This window comes from Nycticebus coucang, chromosome 15 (genome assembly GCF_027406575.1).
Source record: "Nycticebus coucang isolate mNycCou1 chromosome 15, mNycCou1.pri, whole genome shotgun sequence".
Taxonomy (NCBI): Eukaryota; Metazoa; Chordata; class Mammalia; order Primates; family Lorisidae; genus Nycticebus; species Nycticebus coucang.
The window spans coordinates 34576576-34593853 of NC_069794.1; the positions used below are offsets into that span (position 1 = coordinate 34576576).

The window sequence follows — 17278 nt, forward strand, 5'->3', positions numbered from 1 at the left end:
AGGCCTGAAGCAGTGGTTCTCAACCTTCCTAATGCCACAACCCTTTAATACAGTTCCTCATGTTGTGGTGACCCCCAACCACAACATTATTTTCATTGCTACTAGTGGTTGGGAGTCACCACAACATGAGAAACTGTTTTAAAGGGTCGTGGCATTAGGAAGGTTGAGAACCACTAGCCTAAAGAAACACATACACACACGCAGAAGAAAAAGAACCACCACACCATCAATGCAACAGCAAGTTTATTTACAAATTCAATTGAACAGAAAGAAAGGCTCACTAGTTTCAGGAGAAAACTTCCGGTATACAAACCATGGTTATTTTTCATTAATGAAAATAAGTGGCTTTCTATTGGTAAGGAAAATAGAGCTCCCCTCATCAAGCAAGTAAAACATTACATAAGCTAATTTTCTTAAATCATACTACACAGATGCAAGGAAGGATACAGAAAGCAAATTTGGGGATGGATTTCAATGAAATTTTCCATATGGTTTTGCATTCATTTAGAATACATTACAATACACAGCGCAAATGCAATTACATATTTATAATAACTATTTCAAATAATGTTTAAGAAACTTTTTTAAAAAACGATAAAATACCCTCTTTGAAACACTCCTAGAAACTCAAGCTAGATCATTATCAGCCTCAAAAATATTTTTAAGTTCTTACTTTTTTCCCTTGTGCTTAAAGATGCTGAACTTAACAATACTGCACTTTTCCCCACATATAATTACTCTCTTATAAATAAACAACAAAAAGACAGATTCTACCAAGACTACAGTGTTCCTATGAAATCTAAGGAGGCAAAAAAAAAAAAGTTATTAAAAAAGAAAGCAAAACAGACAAACAACACATATTTATAGATCTACATCGGCAGCCACCACCTCTTCTTGTATCTGCAACAGTGCTTTCGTGGGGAGGCTTACATCACATGGCGGTTGGCCGTCCAGCTGATCAGGCAAGGAGAAAAGAAAGAAAAATGCTTAGATTCAGAAACACATGAACAGTGCCACGGGGATACATAGCAGTCATCACCCAGAGTGGCCCAGTGAGTCAGAAAGAGTAACCTGCCTCTCCCCCTCAGGATAAAGGTAGGCAACCCACAGCCTCTGGGTTCTAGAATTCTTTGTTTGTAAAAACGGAGTAAAAATGGCTGACACAGATGTAAAATTCCACTCAACTCTCTATTATTTGTATTAAAGGAGAGAAAAGGCCTGGGCCTTTCACAATGATGGTTCCAAAAAATCATTTCCACGTGGCTTTGGGATTTGAATAGAGAGAGAAAAACGCACACACACTCCCCACGGGACATGCCCAGCCTGGCCATTCTCCAACCTCAGCATCAGCCTCCAGGACAAAACCGGACGGCTGCCGTAAGAAGGCTCAGAACCCACTGACAGATAAGAGAGAGTTGACTGGACTTAACCCATTTCCAAAGCACGCTTCACATAAGGGGCCACATAAATACCTCAGAGTTCAAAGCAAATGGTTTTGCTGATACACTTGTAACACCCTTTCACAGTAAAGAAGAAACAGACGTTACCAGCATCAAGGTGTAAAATATAAACAGTAGTCATGGTGGTCTTGCTGTAGCTGTACACAACATACAACCTAACCATGCTATTCTACCTTGTATAACACACAAACACATGTTTAGACATGAAGGCTTTTTTATTTAAAAAATCAATTTTTCAAGAATGTCACTGAAACACCATATAATCAGAATTAATATTCTCCTTTTAAAAATACTGTATATATTGATACATGATTATATCAACAGAGAATAAACTGACTTGCTCTTTATTACTCTGAATAATAGTTTTTAAAGTGGTTCATATTCTAAATAACACAATCAGAGTTCATTGCTAAATAACAGAAATAAGGTGATGATGAGAGGCCAATTCTTAGTAAAGAAACAGAATTCAGCCTAAGAAGATTCAGTCAACTGTCTGCTTTGGTTTGTTTGTATTTGTGAGTCACTGAGAGGTTTCTCCAGACCTGGGCAGATGATACAAGGCATCATCCTGACTTTGGAGCTGTTCCTCCCTGATCCCCACAACCCACCCTTGTGTGCCTGGAACCCTGAGCGGTGAGACCCATTCAGATCCTTTTTGAAGGGGATAGACTAATAAGATTCCTATACCTAGAATATTAAGGCAGTGAACTTGATGGGGAGCTGGCTGGAGGTTCAGGGAAGTGCATGGGAATCTGTGATCTCCTTAAAAGACAAGAGATTTTCTCTCTGATTTGCTCTCTTACATTTGAATCTGAGAAAGCAGTCATGGCAGTACAGTTGCTGGTTTCGGATTCTGACTTCGGCTCCTGAGGAAGAGCCAGCTCCTGAGGAAGAGCCTCTGAGGTCACACTGACAGGCCACACACTGGGGAGGCGGAAAAGAAAAATCCATCATCAGTCAGCTCAAGAAGCCTTGGGGCACTCTTAGAGGAAATAAATCATGAGCAGAACGCAGCTTCTAAGCTCTTAGATACATTTCAGCAAAGGAAAAATAAAAGGCCAAAAGGTGATTAGTAGATTAAAATGAAGCCCTCCAGATAAGACTTTAAAGAATTCATAAAGCCAATAGTAAGAGCCAAGATGATTAGTCTAAATATACCCCGGAAAAGTAGAAATAATTTGCTGATTGCCTTAAAGAAATTTAGTCTTCATTACCCCCCTCACCCATCCAAGGAATGGAGGGTACAGGCACCCCATGAAAGAGCGGCCACAGCGTGGAGCCGGGTTGCTGGCACTCCACCCTGCAGTGGGCCACTCACTCCCAGCCCCCACTGCACCAGCTGGCAAGTATGTCCACACAGCACCTCACTTCGGGGCTGGGTGTTTTGGTTTCATGGGCCCAAACTCCAATTATCTTGACTCATTGTGCTGTGCTTAGGAACAGCCCAAGCCAGCAATGGACAAGCTTAAACAAGCTGTGGTCTGTGCGACTCCAGGATCAACAAATGCAACACTTCTCTGGCCCAATCTAAGTATAAGAATCAAACAGATACATCTCTAGAGATGGATGCTGCAAAACCAAGCAGTTACAGCCTTACTCCCTTCTTATGTGCAAAACCCGTCAGGTATAAGCAGGCTGTGCAATTATAAAAACACCAGCCATGTTTTTATATATATATACTGTCCCTGTTCAGAGCTAAGCTTTCAGACACTTGATAATTGCATGTCCCCAAGCTGTTAACAACACCTGTAAGTTATTGGGTGAATTATATTTCAAGATTGTCAACGACAGCATCTTAAAGAAAGGTTTTTGTACAACACATTTTTCTTGTAGCATTCTAAAAGATTGGAGATAGGAAATGCATAGTTTTTGTAGATTTAATTTTTAAAACAAGGTTCAAGATTTAAAAATTAAGTAGTAGCGAGCCATTTGGGGTTCAAATGCAGCACAGACGGACAAAGACAACACCTCGAGCTTGTTAGTGGCACATCCACACCCAGCGGCTCAAAGCAGTCATGCGCTCGCCAAGCAAAGCTTTGCAGGCCAGCAAGCTGTGCATCTCAGTCTCACCTTAAAACAATGTAAATGATAACAAAAACCCAGGGACTCGATGACCATGGCAGCTCCTTTGCCCAGAATTTTATTACAGTAGGAACACATGCGCTTCCCACTGACTGACCTAGATGCAGAACAAGAATGGAACGGAAGCTTTCACCCGTGCAGTTCAAGATTCTTATTTTAAAATCACACTCTGATATTAACATGAATAACAGTGTAAGAAAGGTTCTATATATCTGTGGGAGAAAAACTTGCATCAGCCAACTGAAGCATGCCTTGATTCTATTGTAACCTTGAACAATCTCCATAGCATCTCCAACATCCTTGACGTCTATTCACATGAACAAACAATATCAGTGTGATTAGTCTGTCTTGGACTTTAAGGCACTACCCCTCATTAGATCACATTCTACTCAGCAACGGTAGGTATCCCCTCTCTCATCTGCTGACATTTTTTTGCCAATTAACACTGCCAAAGCACACAATTCTGTCACCCCAGCCCCCAGAATGCTAAGAGCAGCCCCAACTTCCTTCAAGAGACATCACAAGACTTCTACAGACGACCTTCTCCATATTATTAGTTATCCTGGTTTTTAGTCACCTTATTTTCTAGTTAATTTATCAGTGCCTTCCTGACTGCCTCTGCGGAGAAGGAAATGTAAAGCTAGCTTTACAGATGCATGGCAGCTAGCTTTTATGCAGGGAAGGAGGCTTCAACTCACTTTGGGATGCAGGCCTTCTCTCCTCCCCAGGTGGTAAGGTGGGTCCCCTTCTTCTTTACCTTTATGCCCCCACAGCATGAGCACAGCACTTTAGTGGCATAGCTGTTGTGTGTCTGATGTGAAGAGTGCCACTTTCTAGATCAAGACCTAGTCAGGGCAGAAGAGCCCACAGCCGGTGTGTCTCTCTCTGCTCTCCTAGAGTGGGGCTCTCGGTAAATAAATGAGTACCCTCCTCTGCCTTCCTCCCCCTTACCCAAATGCACCAGAGATCCTCATCCAAATCTCTCACACTCTCTGATTCATTTCTGTAGAGCCTGGTAACATGTAACATTACTTTGGATTGATTTGAAACATGTTTTCTTATCCAAGTCTCTTACTTGATAAACACAAATCCCAGTATTAATCATGTGCTCCTCCTTCTGAGTATTCCATTTGTGATCAAACAGTGTATGCCAGTAGCACCCCTTTGGGATGAGGCATGAGGCATAAAATACCTGTGGAGAAGCTACACAGACCTAAAAATCCAACCCGTGTTGCTATCTAAGCTTCACTCCATCTCAAAAGACCACAGTTTCTAGTTGGGGCCTTATCAAAATGTACACGTTCCCCACACAACATAACCTCCAGAATTCTGTTGATAAATACCTGAGCAAAACGCTGGCAGACCAGAACAGCCAAGCAATGGTATTGGCAATCAAAAATGCCCAAAGCAAGGTCTAACCTTCTTAACATCTCTTTAAAAACAACTAGTTAAAAGTTCTTCAGACTACATAGCTACATTATAAAGTTTTCTTTTACACTCAGTTGCTATAAAGTGAGTTTGTATTATAGTGTCATGAAAATAGTCATACATTTTACAATGTTGCTTTTACTCATAGATTTGAGGTGCATTCACGAGCTACTATATATTTTTATGATTCTACGTAGAACTATTCAGGTACCTCTTACATCTAAGACACTGCCCACAAGCACAGGCAAACAAGACAATGGAATAAGTAGACGTTTTAAAGGTCTCCACGAAACATCTATAAATGCTATTAGAGTTACACAGAAAGCTTCTTCATTGGTTTGATAAAACAACACTAACATTTGACACATTCAAAAGAGCTTGTTCTTCTTTTTCATTGCAAAACTTGAACAAGGTTTAGAGGAAATTTCTAGGAAAACATAGCTGAGACCAGGAGAAGAAAAAGTGAAACATGAAGGGCCTCACCTGTTGCGCGGCTGAGAGCCTGACTGTGACATTGAAGGGGAATGGCTTTGAGGGGTGGGGGACGGTGTGGTGGCTGCACCCATGGCGGTGGTCTTCGTGGGGCCAGCGGAAGGTGGGGGCACGCTGGAAGATGGGTTCCTCATGTAGGCACGGTTTGACGTGGACACCAGCTGAGGCGGTGGGCGACTGAAGTCTTGCATGGAGGAAGAAGCATGGAATCCTGTAGACTGATTGAGCCAAGGCGACTGTCTCCAGGAATTGGATTGTGGAGAGTCCAGGTTATCTAGAGATTCGCCTCTGAAACACAGAAAGGGTTCATTAACACAATGTGATGTCTTCACCCACAAATCTATTTGATTCATCATTACAGGCATTAAAATATCCATTTTACATATTTTATATGTAAGCATTAATCTATACATACAGCTCCTTGATTTATGATGGAGTTAGATATTAATAAACCTATAATAGAATCGGAATATCACATGTCAAAAATGCATTTAATTCACCCAACCTACCGAACATCATAGTTCAGCCTACCCTACCTTAAATACGTTCAACACTTATGTTAGCCTACAGTTGGGCAAAAGCATCTAACACAAGACCTATTTTAGAATAAAATGTTGACTATCTTACATAAGTTATTGAATACTGTACCAAAAGTGAACAACAGAATAGTTGTATGGGCAAGTATGGTGTCAGTGGAATGCCTATCATTTTCATACCATTGTAAAGTCAATAAACCATAAGCTGAACCATTAAAAGTCAGGGACCACCTGCACAATTACCTTTAAAGAATAAAGTTGTTCTTCCTCAGAGGCATCGTGATGCTTCACCTGTCAATCAACCTTCATGTATTTTCATTTACTTGGTGCTTAGGTAAAAAGAATAAATACCAACCAAAGTGGAAAGAAAAATACTATGAGGAGAAATTTTTTAAATGAAAGCTAATACTTTACACTAAGACTAGAAAGCCAGATATTTATTCCTTAAATCTTCAGTTTAGACATGTCAATCTAAACAGTCTTTTTTAAAATTCAACTTAAAAAATATATATTATGCACTTAAACATGATAGGTAACAGGCAAGACACTTTCACAAAAATATTAAATGTATTTAATCTTCGTACCACTGTAAGATTTCTGAAAATCAAATAGAAGTGAACTTGTCCACAGTCAGTGGTGGCACTGGCCTTCAAACCAAAGCCTCAATTCTAAAGTAGCTCAGGCCTTGCCTCTGGTTAGGCCCACATTCACACACTATCCAAATCCCCCAAATTTAACAAGCGTTTAATTTGTTATAGAAGCATTTTTATCAGACACTTCCCTTAAACTGAACAAGCATTTAAAATAGGACTTAGCCTACAAATGTGACTTAAATAGAAATTTTAGAGAATCCCTCTAAACTCCAGATTATGAAGGTCTTTCCTACCTGGTGAATTTGTTTTTATTGCCTTTAAATATTCTCTTATCCCAAGCTTGAAATATTTTTTAACGTTATAAAAGTGATCCATTATCTGGTTCAGTGCCCATAGCACAGTGGTTATGGCATCAGCCACATACACCGAGTTTGGCCGGTTCGAACCCAGCCCGGGCCAGCTAAATAACAATGACAACTGCAACAAAAAATAGCTGGGCTTTGTGGCAGGCACCCATAGTCCCAGCTACTTGGGAGGCTGAGGCAAGAAAATCACTTAGGCCTAAGAGTTTGAGGCTGCTGTGAGCTGTGATGACACGGCACTCTACCGAGGGCGACATAGTAAGACTCTGTCTCAAAAAAAAAAAAAAAAAAAAAGATCCATGATCATAAGGAGAAAGACTCTAGCTGTGCAGGAAGGTTATTACAGGAGGGTAAAAGGGCTGCCCTCTATCTAACAGCTTCTCTGCCTAACCCCGGAGGTAGCCACTGTTAACTGTGTACCTTTCTCATATATGCAAGTACAGAGATATACAAGTTCACATATGTAAATACACATCTGTATATATACACAATGGGTTTGGGTGCTTAATATCTTAATAAATGGGATTTTTCTACAATGCAGACTCCAATGCAGTCTTTCACATATATATATTGGGTGTATGGACATTGTGATATTTTTTTCTTTACTTTTGCCACTGCAAATAATATGTAAATGTACATCCTTGAATATATCTTTGTATACCTACCCAAATATACCTAGAAAACAGCATGTCAGAAATTAAATTGCTCTGAGTACAGACATACAAACGTTTCCTTATCCATATGTTAGAACTATCTGCGTGTCTGTTCATACGACAGACTACTTCAGTGGCCCACAATGAATCAGGCCTTGGGGTATCCACGCCCTTGTGTCATCAGTCCCCTCCCACTGACTCCAGGCTTGGCAACAAGACTAACTTGTCAAGCAGCGCCTGTGGCTCAAAGGAGTAGGGCACGGGCCCCACATGCCGGAGGCAGCGGGTTCAAACCCAGCCCTGGGTAAAAACTGCAAAGACTAACTTGTCCAGTGAGGCATCAGCAACCATGATGCACATGGTGATAAGCACCAGCTGGTGATAAGCACCAGCTTATCAGGGACTGTCCTGTTGCAAGCCTTTCCTCTTTGAACCCAGATTCCACGCCATGACGAAGGCTGACAGGTACGTGAGGAGGCCCCTATGGGGAACAGGGGCTCCCAGCCAGTCGCTCCAGCGGACACCTCAGGGAAGCCTCTACATCCAGCTGCAGATTATAGCCCACGGCCAACACAGGTAGCGCAAGAACAAAGAATATTTTTTAACATTTTCAAAGAGTCTTAAAAAAAACAAGGCATATATGACTGAAATTGATGTTGCCTGGAAAACCTAAGTTCTTTACTACCTGATCCTTAATATAAAAAAGCTTAGAACCGGAGATGATGAATTATTGTGAACACTAGGTTCTGACGTGGTGCACTGTGCAGCAATATGTCTCTGTCCTTCTCTAATGAAAGAGTCCATAAGGTGTTATCGGTGCACCACCGTTTACTCAACTACTAATACCTCTTAAAACACCTGATAGACACTGTGATTTTTTTCTTTACTCTTGCCACTGCCAATAATGTTTAAATGTACATCCTTGAATATATCTTTGTACACTTATCCAAATATATCTAGAAAACAGAATACCAGCAACTAAATTGCTCCGAGTACAGATGAATAAACTTTTCCTAAACAATGTACTGAAAAACTGTCCAATCAATTGTCAACAAGAATTCCTATTTCCATATATTAAGCTGAATCAATTTTAACTCTTCATGAATTTTTTAAACAAAAGAGATACATACTTATTATTGTAGGTATTGACCTTTCATGCTTATCGGCTTTTTGGTTTTTTTCCTATGAACTGTTCATATCACTGGTCTTTTTTCTAATAAAGTTATTAGGGCTTATTTTCTGATTTTGAAAAAGTTATCTATAAATTGACATAATTAGCTTTTTCTCTGTAATATGTTACAAATAATTTCCCCCAGTCTGTTTTGTCCTGTCAGGAAATACTGCAGAATTCATTTACCCAAGATACGTCTTTTAAAATGTTCCTCCGCTCCTCTCCAATTAACATCTATGTCTTTACCTTCATAAAGTTTTAAAAGTTATTAGGTTTGTACACTTCATGAACTCCTCTGTCACGTTAGATCCCCATCTAACCAAAATCTCATTGTAAACTTAAAAAAAAGAAACCTCTATTTGCTTTAGTTCAGTAGTCCAGAAAACACTAGAAGTAGCACATAAGCATTGAAGCACACTTCACAGTTCCACATTCAAATTTGCAATACATTAACTGTGTGTCTGTCTGTCTTTCCAAGGGTCTTCCCTGCCTGAGCCACTTTGCTTATATGGGAAAACAGAGTTATTACCATTTGTACCTCAAAACATTTTCCCCAAAGCTGTTTCTGACACATAATAAATAGTGCTTGATGACAGTTGCTCTACGTCTCTCTTACCAAATCTTAGGCAAGCAGAAGAATTACCATGACATCTCATCTATCCAAAGCACCAGCACGTCGACAAGTTAAGTAGCGATGAGAAAGAAAATAATTCCTAAAATGCCTCGCACCTCCTCATGATCCCAGGCAGACAGATGGGCTCTTTATTGATGCTGGAGCTGCGCTGTCGGATCCAGCTGCTGTCCGTGTGAAGGGATGTTCGCTTCCTCATTTCCTGCAGGATCTGCTGTCTTTCCAACTCTGCTTCTGATGGTCCTTGTTCCTTCTTGGAGCCTCTCTGCAAAGAGCTCGAGCTCCCCATTCGGTCTAAATATTTATTGCTTCCTGTATTAAAAAACACACCCAAAACTTCAGAATGAGCACATTTAAAAAAGTGATAAACTTCCAAATGCAGTGCCCCCTAAAAGGCAGCCCTGTGAGCACGTGCTAATACTGTCAATTGTTAAGAAGGTTGCTGCATGCGAATGCAAAGTAACCATCTCCTTCCTCCTCCTAGAAATTCCCGTTCCACGGCCAGAGGCACACCTCAGAACACACTCGGGAAAACTTCCATGCTGTCTATAAAATAAACCAGCAGTATTAGTTTCAGTATTATTCAGCTATAAAACGCTCATCTAGAAATAGTTTTTTTTCCACTCTTCCCTTTCTAAATTAAATCAGTCAAGTACATACTCAAATAACTTTGCAAGGCAAGTCTTCTTCCTGCAAAAACTCACACTCCCCCTGGGTAGAGACAGAAGACACACACGCATGTATCTGCGGGTGACATGCCCCACGTGTGCATCATGTAAGTCACACAAAATTGTAGGCATGAGAGCCTATTCAATCAGTAAGATGGCTTTTATGAAGGGGAAAAATATCCAAGCAAAACTCAAAATAATAGTCCATGAAGGTTATCAGCCTCATTTCTTTTTTTTTTTCTTGTTGGGGATCCATTGAGGGTACAGGAAAATGGTTATCATCTTCATTTCTATTTTATGAAGCTGATAGAACTATAATTTGAATGTGTTGAATTAATTAATGACAATTAATTCAAGTTTTATCCTGAGGTATTCATCTCCTAGATTTGCTGATTAATTTCTGATTTGGGTAAAACAGCCACAATTTTGAAGCATCACCCACACCTTAATTAGGATTAGGAAATGTTATCTGAGGATTTATTCTCTTTCTTTCTCTAGACTTTCTGCTATTGTCTTTGTTTCAAAATTCACTGTCTGTGCCTTAGTTCATCTTGCAGTGAGTGCAATAAGTAAGGCCAAAGATTTCTTACACATACCTCTGTTACATTCTGGTATACGCACACCTTATCAATTTGGTCAGATGTTAAATAAATGTTTTCTACTCTAAAAGTGCCTTTTGGTATAACCAAGTTTTTAAATCAAATATTTAATAACTTCCACTGCCTGCTATTCAGGACCTTGCAATGAGCTGACAAAGGGACAAGCACACAGACACAAAATAACCAGATTCATGACAAAAGCCACAAATAATAACGTGATCATTCCAGAGTTCACAGTTGCTGTTACTAATGGTCATGTGTTGAAGTTGAGGAAAGAATATAATCACTGCAGGTTAAAAATAGTCCATGGAATAATGAAGTACTTAAACCATAATGGTGGCTAAAGGCAAGTCAGGGGAGAAGAACTGAGAAATATAAATAGGGAAAGGCAGGCCAGATAACCAGATCAGAAAGCAGGCGGTAAGGAGGGAACTCAGAGAGGATGATTTAGTTACAGTTAAGCGTTCCTTAAGGAAAAATAGCAAAATAGGCTGGAAAGTTAAACGAGGACCCAACAATGAAGGTCTGATGTGTTTGAGGAAAGGTGCAAGCACAGAACCATGAATCCTAACAGAAACTGTAAATTCCACGAGCTTTAACAGAGGTTACGAACTAGCTGCCCCTACTCCATTCTGGCCTGTAGACATGTTGCTTTGCCAAGATTTACTTTTTTTTTTTAATTCCTTGTCAGCACCATACAAGATAACACAAAAATATAGATTGTTTTAAGCTGTTCTTTTACAGCTTAAAAGAAGAAAGAACAGGCAGTCAGAGGTTTGCATTCTGGCTCGTGGCACACTAGGGAGTGGCTGTCCAATTAGATGGGTGTGTCCACCTGAATCCCCACCCTGGACTTTCATCCATTCATGCAACTGACCAGAAGCCTATTTATGCAAATCATGGCATGCAAACCCTGCTTAAAATGATAATTTCTGCTTAGAGGTGCTTTTCTCATATAATTTCAGTTATTTGCAGTCTTTGGAAACATGCTTTATATTAATAATGCCAAGTTCCATATTGTTTTTGCAAACTTAGTGAAGTCACCATTTTGGATTTTTTGACACTTTGGCATTTATATGTATTATTTCAAATTAGTCTATAATTTTTAAGTCCCTTAGAATTCTACAAAAATCTTTTCTGCACTGAAACCTACTACACAAAACTGCATCAGCATTGCTTTGCAAAATCCCTGCATATTTGGTTATCAATTTAAAAGCCAGTTTAATCTCCCAGTACTCTTTCCCCTATAAAATAAAGCCAAAATAAGCACAAGATCGTTATTTTGATGCTTTTCTACGCAAACCTAAAAAAAATTCAGTATTTTAATTATGTAATCTTGATAAATCGAAAGGTCTTGACGTCAAGAATACTTGACAGCACAAATAAACAAATGTGTTGAAGAAGTCTGAAAAAAAAAATCACATTTACCATTTTTATTTGTGGGGTAATCATTCAGTTCAGTAGTAGATCTGGATTTACTCCTAAAACACAGAATGTGATATATTAAACATGTGGCATTAGTAACATCTTTGTTCACATTTACGAAGTTAAAAACAATAAAAAGATTGCTTCTTAAAGTAGTTGATTTATATCACATGTCTATTTTTAAACCAAGGAATTTTTCTTATCACACAAATGAACAGTAAATAGAAACACTCCTAAAACAGAGACCAGGAAAATGCTGGAAATAGATGTAAAAAATGTGACAGGACTTCTCCAGCTCGTTCAATAATGAAGGCTATGATTTACTGGCCCATTTTTGTCACTGTTCACTCTGATCCAGGTGTCAATCGTATCAACCTCATAAAGCATCTGCCATCAGGCCACACTGTCCCAGGGTCATGCTGTCACTTGTTGGGCATTAAGATACCACTGAGTACTCTGGAACAGCTACGTACCAAATGCTAGCCTAGAATTCCCAAGAGCTACTAAAACGTATTGCACAGTCAACTTCCAAAAATGCCTAACATTGTAGCAATAAGATTTAAATCTATAAATCAACTTCATTCTCATTCTATATTCTATATTCTACAGTGAGCTTCAAAAATAATAGCAGCAATAACAGTGTATAACAGACATTATAAAATAATATGCAATATGATACCTATGCATATGTATGCAATCCAGTAATCTATAATACATAATAACGTATCACAACTGATAGACAGTTGCATTGGTGAATCATTTTACTTATATTTACACAGAAGAAAACACTTATTTCCAGATGTGTAGCCACACTCCTCAGAGCCTCTAGTCAGGCATGCTTTATCAGGACTGCCTGGAGATATTTCATATTTTCCAGGATTCCTTAAGTTTCCTTCTCTGCACTTTAGATATTTTCCCCCCATGTATGAGGGGAGCAGAATATCTAACGTGCTATGAGCTATATATAAAGCTTTTTTGAATAATTAAACAAATCCATATGCTTAAAGAAGAAATAAACACGTTAATTATCTATAGTTACCCAGAGAGTCATTATAAATAAGGTTATCAATCACCAGACTTTTTCTTGCCTATTTATTTGTCAGGCCATTACTACCTGTTTATTTTTTCCCTTTTACCTTTCTACTCTGATCCCTATTCTATTCAGTCTACTGCCTGCCTATAGATACAGGTCTTTCCTTCCATCTGATAAACAAAATAAACTTCCTAGAGTAACAGTTTCAGCTCTGAAAACACAAGTTAGTGGCTCCACACCAGATATTTATAGACAGATTCCATTTAGAAGTCATTATTGATTTCAAAACTGAAAAGCATCTTAAAAATTACCTTAAAATATTAAAAGCTAATGTTTTAGAAAATTTTAAGATGGGTATAACTTTTCAGATTTCTGAAATTTATCTTCATTCCCTAAAACTGACAAGTCATTCTAACCACACTGCCTAGGAGAAAGATTATCACTATCATTTCTGATGCCCACGTGTACCCCTTTTTAAGAAAATCCTAAGCTGTTGCTCATAAGCTTTTTAAAATAAAGATTGCATTGGATTACAAAAAGGGGTCACGGTTCTTCCCCAATCTGTGTAAATTCCCCTTGCAATGTGACTCCTCCCATAAAGAGGTAGAGTTCTCTTCTCCATAAGACTGAGCTGGCCTACGACTATTTCAGTTAATAATTGAGACCTCAAGATGCCTGGCAGGCTTCTTCTTTAATTCTCCAAGTAGAGCTGCCTCGGTAACTGGTAGCAGATGCATGAGTCAGTCCAGGCAACTAAAAGGACCACCCAGTTGAGCTCAGTCCACATGCTGACCCATCAAATCATGAGTTAAGTCACTAACTTTAGGAGTAGTTGGTCACACAGCAAAAACTAACTGTACAAAGATCAACCAGCAAATTCTCTTTGTATCCCACAAATGACAAAGGGCTAAAATAGTTCTACAAATCATCCGCAATAGGCATCTAAACCCAAATTACTACCAAGTTACAATAAAACCCTCTACACACCTGTCACTAGGAAGCAAACCTGAAGATTCTTCTTCCTTCTTTGGTATATCATAGGAATCAATAGGCCTAAAAATTAGATGAAAAAAATTGACAGTCAAAATACTAAGATGTTAAGGCCTTCCCCAAGTTTAAGATAAGGATGCCAAAATAATGTCAGTCAAGTCTCTTTATACAAATAGTATCTGGGTTAAAAACTAAACATACAAGGATATTTTTCAAACAGTACAAAAACAAACCCGCTACAGGTCAAGAGATGTTTGCAGTTTTCTCATTCACTCATTCATTCCAAAAGATATGCCCAGCGCCCACTATGTTCCACTACTGCTGTAAGACCAGGCGACAGAAATCAACAAAGCAAATTTACTGGCCTCATCGCACTTACATCTGACTGGGGCAGGTGACCAAATGACAAATGCATAACATTTAAAACAGGATAAGCACACACAGAAAGAAAGGGTGGGGAAGAAGCCTGTATTTTAAGCTAGATATTCTTAAAAGTCTAAGCAGGTGATATTTGAGCAGACACTAGAAGAAATGAGAAAGCAAGACTTACAAGCATGTGATGGGTGACTTCACCGAACAGAGAGACTAGAAAATGCAAAAGTCCCAGGGCAGAACAGGCTGAGCGTTTTCAAGAAAGAAAAAGAAGGCCAATGTGGCTAGAACAGAGTGAGGGGAAGAGTGGAAGGCATCACAAGGCAGAGGACAGGGCCATGGCAGGGACACTGGATGATGTTCTGATGTGATAGGAAGCCACTTAAGAGTGTTGGTCACAGAAGAAAGATGATGTCACAAGTTAAAATTTAAAGGTCCTATTTGGGCTGGGCACGGTGGCTCATGCCTGTAATCCTAGCACTCTGGGAGGCCAAGACAGGTGGATCCCTGAACTCAGGCATTTGAGACCAGCCTGAGCCAGAGTCCAACCCCCGTGTCTGCTAAAAATAGAAAAACTAGCCTAGGACTAAACTAGGACTACAGGTGTTGTGGCAGGTGCCCGTAGTTCCAGAATGTGAAGTTGCTGTGAGCTATGACACCATGGCACTCTACCTAGGGTGACAGAGTGAGAATCTATCTAAAAGGAAATAGTAATGTAATAAAATAAAGGTCCTACTGGGCTGTGTTCATGTGTGTAGAGCATGGGTGATATGGAGCAGAAAGAGCCAGGGGGCGCCTTTACAGTACAACGTGGGTACAGCTCAGCAAAGCCTGTTAACACCCTGTGCCCAGACTGGGATAGCACCTCCTGTACTGGTATATTCGGATGGATGTTTCCCTTTCTGTCTCTGCTGGGCGCTGCTGCTCCTCGGCCTCGGCCCAAAGCCTCTTTTCCTGCTCTTCCTGCTGCCATGGCTCCTTGGGCTCCTCCTGGCACTGGGGAGTGAGCTCTTCCTGCAGCTTCTTTCTGCAGGCCTCGGCAGCAGCTTCCTCTGAGCGCTGGCTGCCCTCCTCCTCTCCTGCTCGGGTCCCTTCCCTGTCCGAGGACTTGGACCCTTCATCCCACGTGGCTTCCCAAGTGGCAACACTGGGCTCCCGTGTGGTCAAAGAAATGCTGTTAGAGTTTAGGACCATCTGTTCCTAGGTGGCCAGAGAAAAAAGAAGTCCATCTGAATCTGTGCATCTCTATAATTTCATCTAGAAATACATTTGATTTTAAATGATACTAATTATAGTTGGTCCAGAACACTACTCAAAAAAAAAAAAAAAAAAAAAAGAATTGTATTAGTAATACTAAAAAAGCCACAAGTTGAGTGACTACTTAGAAGAGGAACATGAGCTTAAACTCTTAATATAATTTAATGATACAGTAGAAAAACTAGGAGAAAGTTTGACACCTTAATGCAACATTCTAACAAATGAAAACTCATTGTATTTTTCAAAGAGCTACAGAGTTGAACATGTGGCCAAAAGAGGAAATGAGACATGTCCGGCTCCTTAGCTACCCCACCCATCCCCTAGCGTGGAGAGAGGGCAGTAAAGAGCCGGTGGGCACTACCTCATCCAAGTACTTGGAGTTCTCTCTCTCAGCCTCCTGTTTGGCTTTCTGCCACTCTTCCCTCAGTTTCTCCTGCTCACGTTGATATTTTTCCTACAGGAAAACAATATTAATATTAATCAATCAATAGACTAATTTTACATATCAAGCAGAATCTTTTTCATGGACACTCTTCCTATCTTTCCACCTTCACCTCAACCTTTAAAGACAGCAATTCTATTTTCATTTCACCGGTCAGACCTTAGTCCCTATTGGAGGAAAAAAGCCCATGTTGAACTAAAATGCAGATGGTAGGAAAGGGGAGCCTCTCAGAACACCCTGTCCCAGGCTCTAATTTATGGTAAAGCCTCTAGCTCACTGGCCGGGGGACTGAATGACTCGGCAAAGGACCTACTCAATACTAGTTTGGGAGAAATACGGCATCACAAAGCCTGTGCACCTCTCACCCTAAGTGGGTGCCCTTTGTGCTCTTCAAAAACATACAAAGGGGTTAATAACGTTTAAAAGGATGACTCTGGAAATATTCAAAACGGAAAAGTATTTAATGGAAAAATGTGCTACATACAAAATGATTTGTTAGGGATAAGACTGTTGCTGTTGTTCTGGGGTTTTCTTAATGAGCATCTCAGCACTGGAAGACACAAACCAGAGAAAAGCCACCAAGGCAGCCAGCTCCACCCACGACCCAAACTACCTGCAGCAGGCGGTCCTGTTCCTTTTGCCACCGCTCCTGCCGCTTCCGCTCCTCCTCCGGGTCCCACGCCCAGCGGCTCGGGGCACTGAGGACTGGAACTGGCAGCTGACCAGTTGGCAGAGAGGATGCGCAAACACAGAACAACACACCTTCCTTCAGTCACCTGTTGCTCCACTTTTGCACATACAAATTATTCATCTCCCACTTCACATAAACTGCCCTGGAGGAAACTTTGCTTTATAGTTCACAGTAAGTCTGTTCAGCGTGGAACAGATCTGATAAACCCTTATGCAACTGCAAGGTAAGCGATGCTACTGTGTATGAATTCAGTCCCACCGAGCTCGCCTTGTTTATTCCAAACTACAAATGAACACTACTTACCTCGGGAGCCGCAGAATCAGAGCTTCCTGTATTGGAGCACGTGGCAAGGGGTGGGAGAAAGCAAACGAAGTAAGACTTTACATGTCTATG

The 17278-nt window shown here is 40.2% G+C and overlaps 1 protein-coding gene across 6 annotated transcripts in view; it reads right to left on the reverse strand.

The window, feature by feature from the left end:
• Window positions 1-226: 226 nt before the first annotated feature.
• LMO7 (LIM domain 7) overlaps window positions 227-17278 on the reverse strand; it is a 207164-nt gene continuing 190112 nt past the window's right edge. For 4 of the 6 annotated variants that reach the window (XM_053564144.1, XM_053564146.1, XM_053564148.1 and 1 more), the window contains 11 exons: window positions 17189-17214; window positions 16808-16912; window positions 16114-16206; window positions 15361-15695; window positions 14121-14186; window positions 12104-12156; window positions 9507-9720; window positions 5454-5750; window positions 3531-3639; window positions 2264-2384; window positions 227-954 (listed from right to left, as the gene is read on the reverse strand). In XM_053564144.1, the coding sequence (XP_053420119.1) occupies window positions 932-954; window positions 2264-2384; window positions 3531-3639; window positions 5454-5750; window positions 9507-9720; window positions 12104-12156; window positions 14121-14186; window positions 15361-15695; window positions 16114-16206; window positions 16808-16912; window positions 17189-17214 (1442 nt within the window). In that variant the 3' untranslated portion in view covers window positions 227-931. Of the gene's footprint in view, window positions 2385-3530; window positions 3640-5453; window positions 5751-9506; window positions 9721-12103; window positions 12157-14120; window positions 14187-15360; window positions 15696-16113; window positions 16207-16807; window positions 16913-17188; window positions 17215-17278 lie in introns of all 6 variants that reach the window. The other 2 variants (XM_053564147.1, XM_053564145.1) reach the window with 1 other exon arrangement.